Source organism: Rhipicephalus microplus, unplaced genomic scaffold (assembly GCF_043290135.1).
Source record: "Rhipicephalus microplus isolate Deutch F79 unplaced genomic scaffold, USDA_Rmic scaffold_16, whole genome shotgun sequence".
Taxonomy (NCBI): Eukaryota; Metazoa; Arthropoda; class Arachnida; order Ixodida; family Ixodidae; genus Rhipicephalus; species Rhipicephalus microplus.
Genome location: NW_027464589.1, coordinates 6,782,906 through 6,797,413, shown reverse-complemented (window position 1 = coordinate 6,797,413; position 14,508 = coordinate 6,782,906). Strand labels below are relative to the sequence as shown.

The following is a 14,508-nucleotide window of genomic DNA, read 5'->3' as shown; positions in this document are numbered from 1 at the left end:
GGTGTAGCGTGGTTACTTTCACCTGTCGCCGTGCCGGCTACACGACAGACAACTTTTCAGTTGTCATCGCCTCAGCATAGGCACCGACGTACGTGCGGAAAATGTTGCAGTGAGGCACAATGCCGGCATGCATTCAGCGACGTCGGGGCCTGGTTGCTTGTGGCAGCCACTGGCGACATCAATGAAATCTTCGGCCACTTTTTTTTTCTTGACTCTGGACTCAACGTTTTCAACATTGCCGACTTCAGCTCGATTGGTAATTTTCGCGCTTACCTACGTTTGCTGCTGCCGTTTTCCATCTCGTGGGTAGAGGCGGAAACTGATAGAGGTGGTGTTGCTCTTCCTCAGCGAACAACAAGGAAAAAAGTTGCAATCTCCGCCCTCCCGTCGCAGTGCTAAAGCGAAGAAGGAGGTCAGATGCGTGGGCAAATCAACGAGTTCTACAGGAGAGGGGAGGCTGGCTGACGGGCACGCTCGCGTGAGTTGCTGCGTGGCAAGTCCATTAGTTCCTGAGGAAAGGGGAGGCAGGGAGACATGCACCCACGGGCGTCTTGGCAACCGGCTCCCCGGGAGTGCAAGGCGCGAGTTTCGGATTACCGCAGCCATGATGAGGCGTAAACCGTTGCACGCTATGAGATGTTGAATTGACGTATATCAAAATAATGAGTAAATTATCATTGTGGACAAAGAATGGTTCATAATACTCATTGTGAGAAAATTCTGGCTTCGTTAAAATGAGGTTTTAAATACATGACCATCTATGGGAATATTAATGGAAATTACAATTGCTTCATTATATCCATTAGTTCGTTATATCCCACTTCGTTATAATGAGGTTCTACTGTAGCCAAATTTGTGGTTTCAAATTAGACGCACTTTTGCCTGGGTAATGCCAGCGATGCTGCAATAGCACCGATTGCACCAAACTGTTCCTACGTGCCCTGGCTGCAACATCCTGCTACATTTCCTAAAAACTTCGAGAGCCTGCGCCCTATCTGCACACAAGGGTATGCTTCGACTATCAGAAATGAAGCAATCTACTTTAGGTTTCATTGATTGCGACATCAAGGCGCAGGTACGTATGATGCAATCCAAGCTAAGCCAAGTCAAACTAGGTCTTTTGTGGCAATATTTCAGACTGCCTAGTGACCGCAAAATCATATAGAAAATCAGGCAGTTGGAACGAAAGAAGTTAGTTCTTTTTATTGCACTCAAGCAGTAATATTGCCACTGCCACGTATAAAATAATTTTGCACCTATAATGAAATTAGACATTTTAAGGCACACTCAGGCTCTCGTGAACATATTCAAGTCCTTCCGCGAACCTCGCTTAACTACAGTCTCCTCTCCTTACAATGGAATGTTATGGTGTGGCAAAATGAGTCCGTATTATCCGAAGTTCGTAATATCCAAACTCCGCGCGAGTAGGGGGGTAGCGTGGCTGTGCGACAATGATTTCAGTTTCACTCAACATTATGGGGCAGGCTAGTTTTGCTGATACATGCTGAATGCAATTGAATTAATTGCTACGAAACACTTCAATCACCAGCAGCGGTTATTAAGAAATGGCTGCGTAGGTTACAAGAAATGAGTGAGTGCTGTTACAGTAGGTGCAGGGACGCTATATCACAGCTGCAAAGTTTAGCCCAATAATAAAGCGTTTCTAGCATACTTTTTCAGCCACATTTGTGTTGATCGGCTTGGAATAAATTCCTACTTATTTGTGCCAACGGTAAGGCATATCTGCTTAAATGGGGCCACCTACTGGCCGCTGTTCCCACGCAGCCTTCACAGCTCGCTAGATGGTGCACAGTTAGTCTGAGAATTGTGAAATTATGAACACCAAGGCACCTCTGAAGGACCGGTTTTCGCAGCCGTTGCGAGCGGACGTGCGGCACATGCGCCTCTGCCTGAAGTTTCACCAAATCCTGATAATTCGACTGGATCCTCCCGATTCTCGCTGTATCACATTCTGGAAGGTGAGCCCTCACTTTGATCCCACCCGACTGTCGCTAGCCTGGCAGGGACGGTACTACGGTCCGTGCTCTATTCCTGTGCCCCCGTCGGAGCTAGGCCTGCCGCAGGCCTTGCCTCCGTGTGGCCACCACTCACCCTGCCATGGAGTACTCGGTAGAAGACACGGAAATCTATCCAACCGAACTCGAAAACGGAAAATGCGAGACCGTCCTAAATCTTCGAAACAAATACCACCCATGAATGTCGGACAATTCTCAGCAATGCACAGCAGGCCTCATCGGTCAATCGGAATGCAGTGGCAGTGACGGCCGCTGAAACGCAGGAGCATGGCAGGATGGGACGCAGATGCCTTCAAGGCTATCTCCTCCCCGTCGTTTTGCACTATCACCCCCTTTTCCTAACACCAGCCTGTACCCTCTGCCCTGAATCTTATGCTTCTGCTATATACTTCCTTTCTCACTGCCTGGCGGATCCTTCCCATGGGCCCTAGAACATCTCAAGACCTGGGAGGACTGGGAGACCCTACTGCGTTCAAAGGACCCGGTTGAGCAAACAATGGCTGCCAACCGGGCTGCCAGCGTCATAGAGCACCACCAAATGAACGCTTGAGTGCAGCGGGATCGTGCGGGGGCCCAGGAGCCTGTGTGCTCCAAACTCCTTTGTTGAAATAGTTTTCTCCTCCTCCAAGGCACCTGTCACATTAATATTCTAATTTGACATCAGAGCTCGCCTGCTTGGAGCACCGGAACTTTCGAAACTTCAATCACGATGTCTAACAAAGAAGTGACAATTGTTCGATGCATAACGTAAACAAAAGCTTTCTATTTACACTTGGAGCGAAAATAAATTTGTGGTAAGAGATTTGTGAACACCTCATCTCAATCCGCTGCAACACATTCGCAGGACCATTGTGCTCTCAGACTGGCTTGGCTGGAGGCTTGGCTTAGCCAAAATTATAACTATCATAGCTTTAGTGCGCACAGGGTGGTGTGATCAAGTCTGTTGCGAGCCCCCTTCAATATGGTAAAAGTACGCCTTATGCCTGCTCAATTTCGTTGAAAAATTGCCACTTATTTAGTTCAATATATTTGATAGCACATTGTGTTCATGGTTTGCTAAAGGCGTACTTTGCTTCATTAATTGAGTACACAGACCAAACTTGGGCTGAATAATGGTCCGTTGTATCTTCAAGTCTGTTGTATGTTGGTTTGTAGACTCTACCTTTCAATTGCAAATTTTTATCTTGTAACGAGTGCTGCCGATACCAGAAAAGTTGGGGATCAATTACGGCTCTCTCGCATGGAGTGTTTAGAAGGTATGATGCCGAGCAACAAGGCTGTGGTAGAAGAGGAACGACTTATTCAGATTTGCCCAGTGTGTGCAAGCACATAAATGACTCGCTACTTTATGAAAATATCTGCAGACATTTGCTGTGCAAATCGCTCATCTTTCCTTGGTTCCAGACAGAGTGCAGATGAGCAGAGTAAAGGGTGTAATTAGTGTGGGGAAAACAAAGGTCTGCCAACCACTTGTGCCACGATTATCTATACTACGTTTCAGGCATGAGGTAAAGTCCCTAGAAATAAAAATAAGGCGATCCTAAAGCTTCATCTTTAGGAGTTAACGCGATAGCGACATCCTGTTCGTAGTGCACTCTTGAAACACCTAGTGCATGAAACTTTTTAGAATTTGCTATGTGCCACTACGTGGCCTGAAGGGAATAGGCGTAGTAGCGTGTGTGCCTTTTCTAGTGGGGTACCGGCTTTCAATCATGAAGCCATTATGATAGTCACATATTAGTACGCTTGTTGACAATGGACGCTTAAACACGCTTTATTACTGCAATATTTCGCGTTGCATTGTGAAGCATATATATACACATGACATGTGTGTTTGTGAAGCATAAAAGCTACTTTCACTGCATTTCCAAGCAGAGGAAGTTCTCTTCACTGTTTTCACAAGCAAAGCTGTGGCTGTGTGGTAGGACATCCGCCTGCCATGCAAACGATGCGAGTTTGATCTCCACTTGGACCCCAAACACCCTTGTTCGGTCCTCACTCTGCTCCAGGGTTTTCTTATCATTTATTTATTTTATTTGCATCGTTCTCAATTTTTCGGTCACGCATAAGATGATAATTTTTCATTCACAACCAATGACACTGACACGGGAATTTCTGAGAAATGAGCTCATTAAATCGCGTTAATAAATTTAGGGACATCAGCTGCATTGCTGCAAACTGGGGTGAGACTCTTTGCAGTGCCGTAATTAATCACGTAATCCTCACTTTCATGTAATTCTCTCACCCCCCACATTGCCCAACAAAAACTACATGATTTTTTTTCCCTCTAGTAGCTATCGCATTCCTGAAAATTGCCACCAGAATGTCGTCTGCTCCCTCCAACCACTGATGATGATAGCACACGACAGCCTGGCACCATCTCTTAATTGAGCATTACGGTGTGTACTATTATAGTGTACTAGAATATTCTAGTACACTATAGTACTATCAACGCACGGTGCTCCGATTCACTGAAAGCCCAGTCAATGTGGTAAATGTGAATTGTGGCGTGTGCATAGGTTGTGTCCGTCCTGTGGTTATGCTATCAGGCCATACGAAAGTTACAAACCTGCTTTCATGTTGAAAGTGATTGATCACGCATTAACCAACAGAAACAGGGTCACCGGTAGGCATTTGGGAGTGAAGGAGTTTTTTTGTTTGCTACTCGCAACAGCAGCACGGATAGGTGAATTTTTTTTTTATTTTTTCAGATTGTTTATTGGTACGAACACAAGAATGTGACATGTGTTTATTATACAAAAGGAGGTCCCAAAGTCATAGCTGCAAAGGCCGGCTGGTCCTTCCGTGCGCCTAAGATGGATCGTAAGAAGTAGGTAACTGCGATCGATTCGAAATGGCCATCAGCCCGATGTGGACATCACATGTTTTACGGGACCCGTTCAGTGAGAAACACTTATGTTACGCTCGCAAGCTTTGTGTACGGTATTCCTATACTCTATTTGCTTGCTGCCTTTGTGTGTCAAATAAATCTTGCCTTGGGTTGAACCTGTGTTTTATTGTTTAGGTAAGTCTTGATTAGTACTTCTCAAAGTTTAAACTAAGTTGATGATGTGGAAATCCTAATTTGCTGCTACTTCACTTTTTTTTCATGCGATACGTTGTTCTGGAATATTGTCACGAGGTCGTGACGTGGACGAAGGGACCAAGCTCAATGTTCAGATGAAACTCTACATTCGATCGAACTTGTGGCTCAGAAACTAAAAGTCAGATTACAGAAACACACATGCACTGATAGCGGCGAACAGAACGTTGGCCGGTGATCACCTGACAAGCAGTGAAGCGCGTTGGCATTTATACACTTGGCGTCGAACATTGTAGCGTTATCGCTAGGGGCCACGTACGTTCCAGAATAATCTGTCACTACCGCCTGGCCAGGCGGTAGTGACAACCATGAACAGTAGGCTGTCAGGCCCGCGAAGACCACGAGAACATCTTGAGCCCTTAGCCCAGAACGAACTGTTTTATTATTTCCCAAAACGGCCACCCCGTTGCTGTGCCAGGCTTGCACAGCTCAACACAACTATCAGTGCCGCGTGGGGGCGCTGCATTTGAACCAACATTGTAACAGTTACGTGTATGTGCATGCAGGTAACGCACATATTGCCGCTGTAGAACGCTTCGGTTCTTCTAAGGAAGCGCTGCGATTTTACATCGTCATGTAAAGGAATATTGCTCATGTCAAAGGCTCAAGATTGTATGGAGCAAAAAGTTTTGTGTAACGGTTTCTCTATGGAAACAGTGGCTTTCATTCTACACAATCCAACCTCTCAGATAATTTTATAATTTCACAATTTCAAGGCATTGTTTTCACCTGCAGGGGCCATTTTCACGCATGCCAGTTACATGTGCCTGAGCTATACACAGCCTTGATTACTATAGATTATTTTGAACATTACGTGTAAACTAAGTGAATGAAAGAACACAGACAAGGCATTAAACTCAGAAGTAATGAAAAGATACATGAACATACTTGGCAGCTCTGAAATAGCATATTTACAATCCTTGCATTCATTTGCGATGTTTCTTTTAAAGATAAGCTTACAAGAGCCATGCCTTTTGCCTAGCGCTGTGTAACTACCTACTGCAGCTCCGAGATAAAAATAGACGTGGTCAGTGCAGTGCTGACCTCACTGCTTATAAGCAAGTGCATGAAGGTATTCAATATTCACTTACGGTTCAATAATGTGCTACTACACAAAATTTGTTTAGGATGAATTTATCAATCAATCAATTAATCAATCAATCTCTGTCATGGAAAATTGTTTTGTTGCACTATCTTAAATACCTTTTTGTCGTGAGTTACCAACAAACCCCGTGTTAATGCAGATGTATTTCAATAACCTCAGGCTAGAATTGAAGGCAGAAATGAATACACACTTTTACAGATGTCACCTCCTAATAAAAGGTTCACTTGTCCTCATTGTTTGACTGAGAAGCTCTTCAAAGAAATTAAGTTGCTTTGCCTGTACACAGCAAAAAGCAAACTATGTTGGTGTTTATGGCACTTAACAGGGAACCCAGAGGTCCCGGGATCAAATCCTGGCTATATTTTGGTGTAAGCAAAATGTCAGGGGGCTTATGTACTACTTAGGTGACCATTGAATAACATCCAGATGGTATTTGAAGCTGTGGCTGCCTTTTTTTCTCATTCTTTTGTTCCCTTGTCCTCGGCAAAGACTGGAGAAAATAGTCTCTTCCTTGCCACAATCTCGATCAATGTAAGTGCTGACCAAGTGTTTTCACAGGTACTCTAAAGCTCTCAAATAACGAGATTGAGACATTCACTTCATTTGCAAGCGATAGAACATTTGGTGGGCAAGGCTGGTTTTTTAGCTGGCACTAGACTCGCTACTCCTAAGATACAAAACTTAAGAAGTGCTCACATTTTCTAATCATTACATCATATCCTGTAAATAATCAAGATGAACATAGAACAATTGCCTTCCGATATACTTATTTATTTATTTTAGGTATTTATTTATTCATTTATATTAAATACTGCGATCTGTTCCCAGATTTTAGCGGGGCGGCTATACATAAAAAATACAAACAAATAAATTGCATGCTTTTTTCAAACATTTGTTAGCATTCAAAAGGAAAAAACACTGGTAACAAAAAATGAAATAACACAAAGAAATTCATAACATATTCAGATGCTTTTGAAACATGGCTAAAGGCTTTTGAGAAACTACATTGGCATTAAGATTATTCCAGTCCGTTATAGTCCGGAAAAAAAAAAGAATATTTAAAACAGTTAATCCTTGTGGTAAAGGAAACTATGGTTAAAGCATGCCTTTGCCTTGTTTCATAACCTGTTGAGAAAGAAAAATAATTTAATGTGTTGGTGTTATAATGGCCGTTTACGAGCTAATATGAAAATTTGAATCGGCAGACACGGTTGCTCTCTGTCAGGGGGGGGTAGTTCACTGCGTTTAATTAGCTCAGTCACAGATGTGCAGCAATAGGAAATAAAAATAAATTGAAATACTTTATGCAGTACACGTTCAGGTTTTTTTACCATTCGTTGAAGTGAATAGGTTCCAGATAATCACTGAATATTCCAACAACGGTCGAATGTATTTCCACGTTCCGTTTCTCAAGTTTTGTTATCGCCCCAAAACACCACACAATTCTCAGCGCAAAACGCGCGTGCAGTTTTCGAGAAGCTTCCGGACTTTAGTAGATCATTTCGGTAAGGTCACGCCCACTCTTCAAACTGTACAGATTATTCTGGAACCTACGCCACAGCCAGCGATAACACTAGAACATTGGATGGCAAGAGTATAAATGCCGACACACTTCTATGGAGCAGCAGTATGGAGCAGTAGTAGCAGCAGTATGGAGCAGCAGTATTCTCATACATTAGCAGTTTACAGTTTTGCGAGTTCAGACGAAAAAGAGTTAATTGCAGCCTAAATTCATTATCGCGATGCGAGCTCCTATCGCACGATGTAAAATGTGAAGTTGAGGAAGGGTTTTCTGACCATAATGCTGTTTAAGTTACCTCAAACACAGCGTGTTCTTCTCAAAGACCTGAGATCGAAACTTCTTTTCTATTCTGCTCTTAATGTTCTATTTTGCCATATTTGCACAAAGCTTTTGCAACCGTGCTCATTCACGCATTTTGTTATAATAAGTGTATACAACCTGTACTGCCTCCATTTAAAATGTCTCCATTACATGAGTGTCCATATATATATGTGTAACAAAAGTGAGTCATTGCGACCATTCCATGTATTCTGTCGCCACCACTACCTCTGCCTGATGTAATTGGGAGTCGGGAACTTAGTAAATTGCCACTTTTTTTCCCCACTCCCTTCATGAACATTGTATTCATGGGAATGAAATTATTATTGTTATTATTATTTTTACTGTTGAAATTTCTTAAAGGTGATGGCACTTTTGTACTGACACTTCAGCATCATATTTAGGGAAACTTGAATGTTGTATTGAATTTTGTTATGTAGATGCACTCCTTTTTAAGTTTCGTGATAATCCCTTTCAAAGTTGTGCCACACAAGTATGTTAAATCGAACCGCAGACATCCATGTTATCATAAAGATATAATCCAGCTCACTTGTTGCATGTAGCGCTAACGTGAGAATCGTCATTATAAGTTTACTAATGATGTTTTTTGAGTTAATGCATTGCCCCACCACGGTGGTCTAGTGGCTAAGGTACTCGGCTGCTGAACCGCAGGTGGTGGGACCAAATCCCGGCTGCCGCGGCTGCATTTCCGACAAAGGCGGAAATGTTGTAGGCCCGTGTGCTCAGATGTGGGTGTCCGTTAAAAAACCCCAGGTGATCAACATTTCCGGAGCCCTCCACTACGGCATCTCTCATAATCATATGGTGGTTTTGGGATGTTAAACTTCATATATCAATCAATCAGTTAATGGGTTGAAAAGTTAATAGAACCTAAATTCAAAAGGCTAACAACTACTAACTTAGCGATGCCTGTGCTACACTTATGAAAAAAAAAGAAATCCATCCAAGTTCTAGAGGTCGATTACTCCTGCATCGCCTATTACCTCATTGTTTATTCTTGATGGCCAATCCTCCTCCAGTTTGAAAGCTATGGCAAATACCTTCAATAATTTCTTCAAATCTTTTTTTTTTCTACTGCTAACGTCATCACTACTTCATTTTCTGCATGCATCACACTACTTGCTCTTTCTAATCTTGAATTGAGCTCATCTGAAGTGCATAACCTAATAGTAATATTAGGTTATGCACTATTAGGTTATGTAAGTTATGATACACTCTCGCCCAGATGGTATGCCAAACATATTTTTAAAGTCGTACTCAGTATGGTGTGCTAATTTTTTACTGCAACATTTAAAAAAGTAAATCTCTGCAACAGTTACTCAACTGCGAAAATTAGTAAACGTCATGCCCTGAAGTCTGGAAACAAGCAAATACCAAATTATAGGCCAATATCTTTGCTTTCTATAGCAGCTCCCCACTTTTGGACTATATGTTCAACAAATACTATATAAACCCCAAACACACACAACCTATATTCCTGACGGCTACACAGTTGCTTGAATTTACGTTCAGTACTTTTGCTTCTCTTAACGACCGAAGACAGATTTATGCCATATTTATTGTCTATTCTAAGGACTTTGACATGGTTTGCCATGCCAATCTTTTACCTTCCCTATTTTGGCGACGACAAGCTGGTTGATTGGATAACAAATCACTTGCGATCGCGCTCAAAATTTGTTACCATGCACAGTCATCTGACGAACAGATCACGTTAGGGGTGCCTGGAGGCTCAGAGCTGGGGCTGCTTTTATTCAATATTTTTATGGGGACCAGCGGAGATTATCAGTCACACCCAAATAAACTTGAAATGTATGCAGACGACTGTGTTATATGTAAAATCATCTCTAATACTCAAGATCAGGATGCCCTGATTACTGTTTTTTTCGTCGTTTTGTAACAGGAGTGAAACATGGCAATCGCCTACTAGTTACTGTGAAAATCCCATAGTCACGGCATTTTCAAATAGGAAATGGCCTCTTCATTTTGCTTATACTAATGATGGTGTAAGTCTAGTACGTTTCGCAGAGTGTAAATACATTGGTGTAACTCTTCCAACAAATTTAAAACGACACAGTATTTCGAAGCAGTACAATGCCTTCGAAAACATTTGCAACTCCGACACACAGTAAGCAACTAGAGGAAAGGATGCAGACTGATAGCACATAAAATTTTGGCCATACTCAAATAAGCGTTGGAGTTCGGTGACCTGACCACAGACATGACATAACTATGTAAGAATCTGTTGAAAAGCAATACTGATCATCTTTCGTCGCTTTGGCAAGTGTTTGTCCTTAATGCGCGTGCACATGTTTTATCGCCGCAGCCCCTGTCGAACATCAGCGCCTTTGCAATCGTGTCATCCTCCTACATAAATAAGGTGGTTCGCAGTAGTTCTAGTGTTCTCACCCCTATGTTCTTTGTTGCATCTTCTGCACACCTTACCAGGTGATTTGATTCTACAAATGTTGGGCTTGTTAGATCGATTAAGAATTGCTTTTGTATTTTTTCTTTGTTGTTTGCTTTTCTGCAGAACATGTATTTTCGGATGAGCTTCATGGGTATACTTGCGCCCACTTGGTTTTGAGCAATCCGGAAAAAAAAAAAAAAAAATTGTGTGAAAATCATTATCATCATCATCAGCCTGACTACACCCACTGCAGGGCAAAGGCCTCTCCCGTGATCCGCCAATCAACCCGGTCTTGTGCTTTCTGCTGCCACGTTATACCTGCGAACTTTTTAATCTTATCGGCCCACCTAATTTTCTGTCTCCTCTCACCCACGTGCCTTCTCTGGGAATCCAGTCAGTTACCCTTATGGACCAGCGGTTATCATGCCTACGTGCCCGGCCCATGTCAATTTTTTTTCCTTTATTTGAACTATGATATTCTTAGCCCCAGTTTGTTACCTGATCCACTCCGCTCTCGTCTCGTCTCTTAAGGTTACACCTATGATTTTACTTTCTATCGCTCACTGCGTCATCTTTAATTTAAGCTGAACCCTCCTTGTAAATCTCCAGGTTTCCACCATAGGTGACGACCGGCAAGGTGCAACTGTTATATACCTTTCTCTTGAGGGTTAGAGGCAGATAGCCATTTAACATGTATTTATAGTTAAACATGTATTTTGTTAATTTGTATTTTTGAAGGTAATAAGCATTTGTATTTACCCCTGCTACGTCTCGAAAACTGAAAGAGCAGTTATGTAAATAAATAACATTGGCATGCTGCTGTCACTTCAAAAGCTTGACCTTTCAAGGAAACAGATTTTTTTTTTTCAAAATTAGAAGAACAAGTTGCTATCCTCACCAACTCTTAAATCTTGAGCCCGCCCGCGCTGCGCCGCCGATACGATGAACCCCGCGGTGTTGGCACGCCGCCATTGAAGGTGGAAACACCAACACCCCGTTGCCGACAATTTCGGTACCGGCGCACAGGTCTAGGCTCAGGCTGGTCCTCCAAGTCGTAGTGATTACCAAAGCGAGTCTTCTATAGTGCTGTATTTGACATAAGCTCCTTTATCATAGAATGGTGGCTGAGCCATAATACTTACAAGAAGCGTACACACTACTACCACTTGTGTTTTCATGTCTTTCTTGTGTGCATGCTACAGTGTAAATGTCCTTTTCTTTGTTGTGCACGCAGAATGTCCAGCGACAGAACGAAGTCCAGCGAAAGGGAGCTGCTCAGGTTTTGTTGGTTGCAACCAAGCATTTTGGGGCGTCCCTGCCCAACCAGCTGCCCAGCCTCTGGGAGGCTACAATGGATCCACTACTCCAGAGGGCCAACATGGTTTTTTCAGGTGGCACTTGGGTTTTGGCTTGATTAGGTGCTATCGATTTCGTAGATTCTTTTAATTTAGCGAGGCCTCTAACTACAGATTTTCTCTCTCACTTTAATGTAAATGCCGGCCTTAGTAATCTGCACGCCATTCAAATAAATCTAAGGGCCCAGCTATTTAATTCATGTGCCAAACATTTAATGCAAGCGCCAACATATTTAATCTAAGCGCCAACTCAGTGAGGCCGCGTGCCAGTGAGTTTAATCCGAGTGCCACCGTGTTTATTCCAGTTGCCAATGACTTCAATTCAGGCGCTAGTCAGTTTAATCCATTCACTAGAAACACATAGTTAGCCACTTTATATAGGATAAATGTCAGAATAATGTAAACATAACAACACAGGAAGAACTTTTCCCTCGTCTGTACATGGTAGCACAAATGAAATGAAGTGCACAGTACTACATCCCCTGAACGTTTTGGTGTCATAGCTTCAAAATAAAAAAGTGAGTGCATTTATGGGTACTTAAATGTATTTGCTCGTAAAGTCCATGTTAGTCTTTATTTCATCGCTACTGGATCATTCCGGCTAACCATGTACACCATCGCATACGCATAGATTCGTATCGTCTGCTCGGCAGACGGCATTTGGCTGCTTATTCGCTGAGGCTATCGCAGTCGTCTGCTCAGCCCAGTGAGAACAGTGATCGACAGATAATATTCATTTATTCTTAAAATCAGATATAACCACTTAAAAGTACTAAACTTGCATTTATTCGGGTTCATGTGGAACGAAGTTGTTATAAAAGCATCAAAAAAGATACTCCGGTTTTCATGTAACAGACAACGCTTAGTGTAGCTGAAGCATGTTTGCTTGAAACACGTCTTTTCATACGGGCACATTTGCAGACGAAGAGAGAGCTTTGCTTGAAGTCATGGCTGGACGCAAACGAGGACCACACTTTAAGAATCCCGGCGAACCTCGTCGAAAAAACATCAGAGTACCAGTGGTCGACAAGGCTAGGATCGTGGATGTCTACAGGCGTTGTGGTGACTTAAAGCAACTGGTCGACGCTCTAGGCATTAACATTAAAACAGCAAGATCGATTGCCGCTACCGACAGAGAAACATCGAAGCATGGTGGGGGTTCAAAAAGGAAGTTTGCAGATGACCCGTGAGTACTTTGAGACGAATTGTCGACGAAAATTTTTAAAGCAAATAAAAACATTAAAGCAAATAAAGGAGGCCCTGGAGGAAGAAATGCCATGAGTAACAATCAGGGCAAGCACAGTCGATCGCTTGCTGGATGCCCACTGCGACTCGATGAAGCTAGTGATGCGGAGGCCTACAGATCCCAACCGTGATGATATCAAGCACAGCCACATGCTGTACGCCCAATGGCTGCAGTCTGATGGACCGCGTGTTTGCCACTTTTACTTGGATGGGACTAACTTCAATATCTGGTGTTCCAGGAACTTCGGCATGGCAGCTAAAGGAGAACCAGCTGATCACATGACCACAATGACAAAGGGAGCAAACGAACATTATAGCATGCATGTCCGCAAATGGAGTTATTCGCTGGGCTGTGGTGGACAAAGTTCATTGGGTTGTTTTTAATGATTTCCTCAGCGATGTTTTGGCCCGCGTAGAATGTGATGAGCCAAATATCGAAGCTGTATTCATTTTTGATAATGCATCTGCTCGCACTCGAGCAGAACAGGCGGCTTTGGCTAACTCCCTGCACTCTATTAAGTGCCTGCCAGTGTACAGTCCCTTCTTTAACCCTATAGAAGAAGCCTTCTCGAAATTCAAGTCGCACGTGAAGGCCTACCTGAGTGAACGTCGTAATTTAGTTTTAGTGACACCGCAAGGCATGACGAAAAAGGAGCACAGGCGTTCCTTACTGCTGGATGCGGGTCACCACTCTATCAAACAAATACAGCGCGTGGACCTGCGCGGCCTTTGATCGGCACAATTTCTCTTTCGTGCCTGCCTCTTTGAGTGAAGATAACCTGTGAACGTTTGTCTCTGAGCCCTATGAGACAGTTCTGTTTTAATGAATTCATTCACCTGTGGCTATGTTGCATTTCTTGAATAATTAGTATTAAGCACTCTTGCTTTCCTTTCATATATATATATATATATATGTGTGTGTGTGTGTGTGTGTGTGTGTGTGTGTGTGTGTGTGTGTGTGTGTGTGTGACGCTATGAAGAATGGGCGACGTGGCCTGGCACATACCCCATGTTTATTCTACTCTGACTTCTTCCTTCTCTGCCTCTACCAACTATCGCTTCATACGTCACACGATTCCCCCTCCCTTGAAAGATGGCACTGGTTACAAAATACAACAAATTAAAGAAGTGAACGAACAAAACAATGCCCAAATTCACAGTTTCACACCCAGACGGAGTTCCACAATCTAACTAAATCATCAAGGCCGATTGAGCAGTCCGATGAATTTTATGACAACTCTGGTGGGCTAGGTTGACTATTGCGTTTTGGCCAACAGAAGCACGCCTTGAACGTAGAAATTACTGATGACACAGCAATTCTTGTCATGAATGAACAAGGGTCGAAGTACTTGTAGCATTTGAGAGTCGGATGTCGTAGGCACGAAGTTCTCCGTCG

General features: G+C 43.0%; 1 protein-coding gene across 9 annotated transcripts in view; it reads left to right on the top strand.

Moving 5' to 3' along the window:
* The window catches only part of Hel89B (histone acetyltransferase 1), a 913,881-nt gene that overhangs the window by 543,677 nt on the left and 355,696 nt on the right, over positions 1–14,508 (top strand). For all 9 annotated transcript variants that reach the window (XR_012888773.1, XR_012888774.1, XM_037419311.2 and 6 more), the window contains one exon: positions 11,747–11,903. Coding sequence is in view for 7 of the 9 variants with exons in the window: in XM_037419311.2 (XP_037275208.2) it covers positions 11,747–11,903 (157 nt within the window). In the remaining 2 variants the exon portion in view is untranslated. The remainder of the gene's footprint in view (positions 1–11,746; positions 11,904–14,508) is intronic.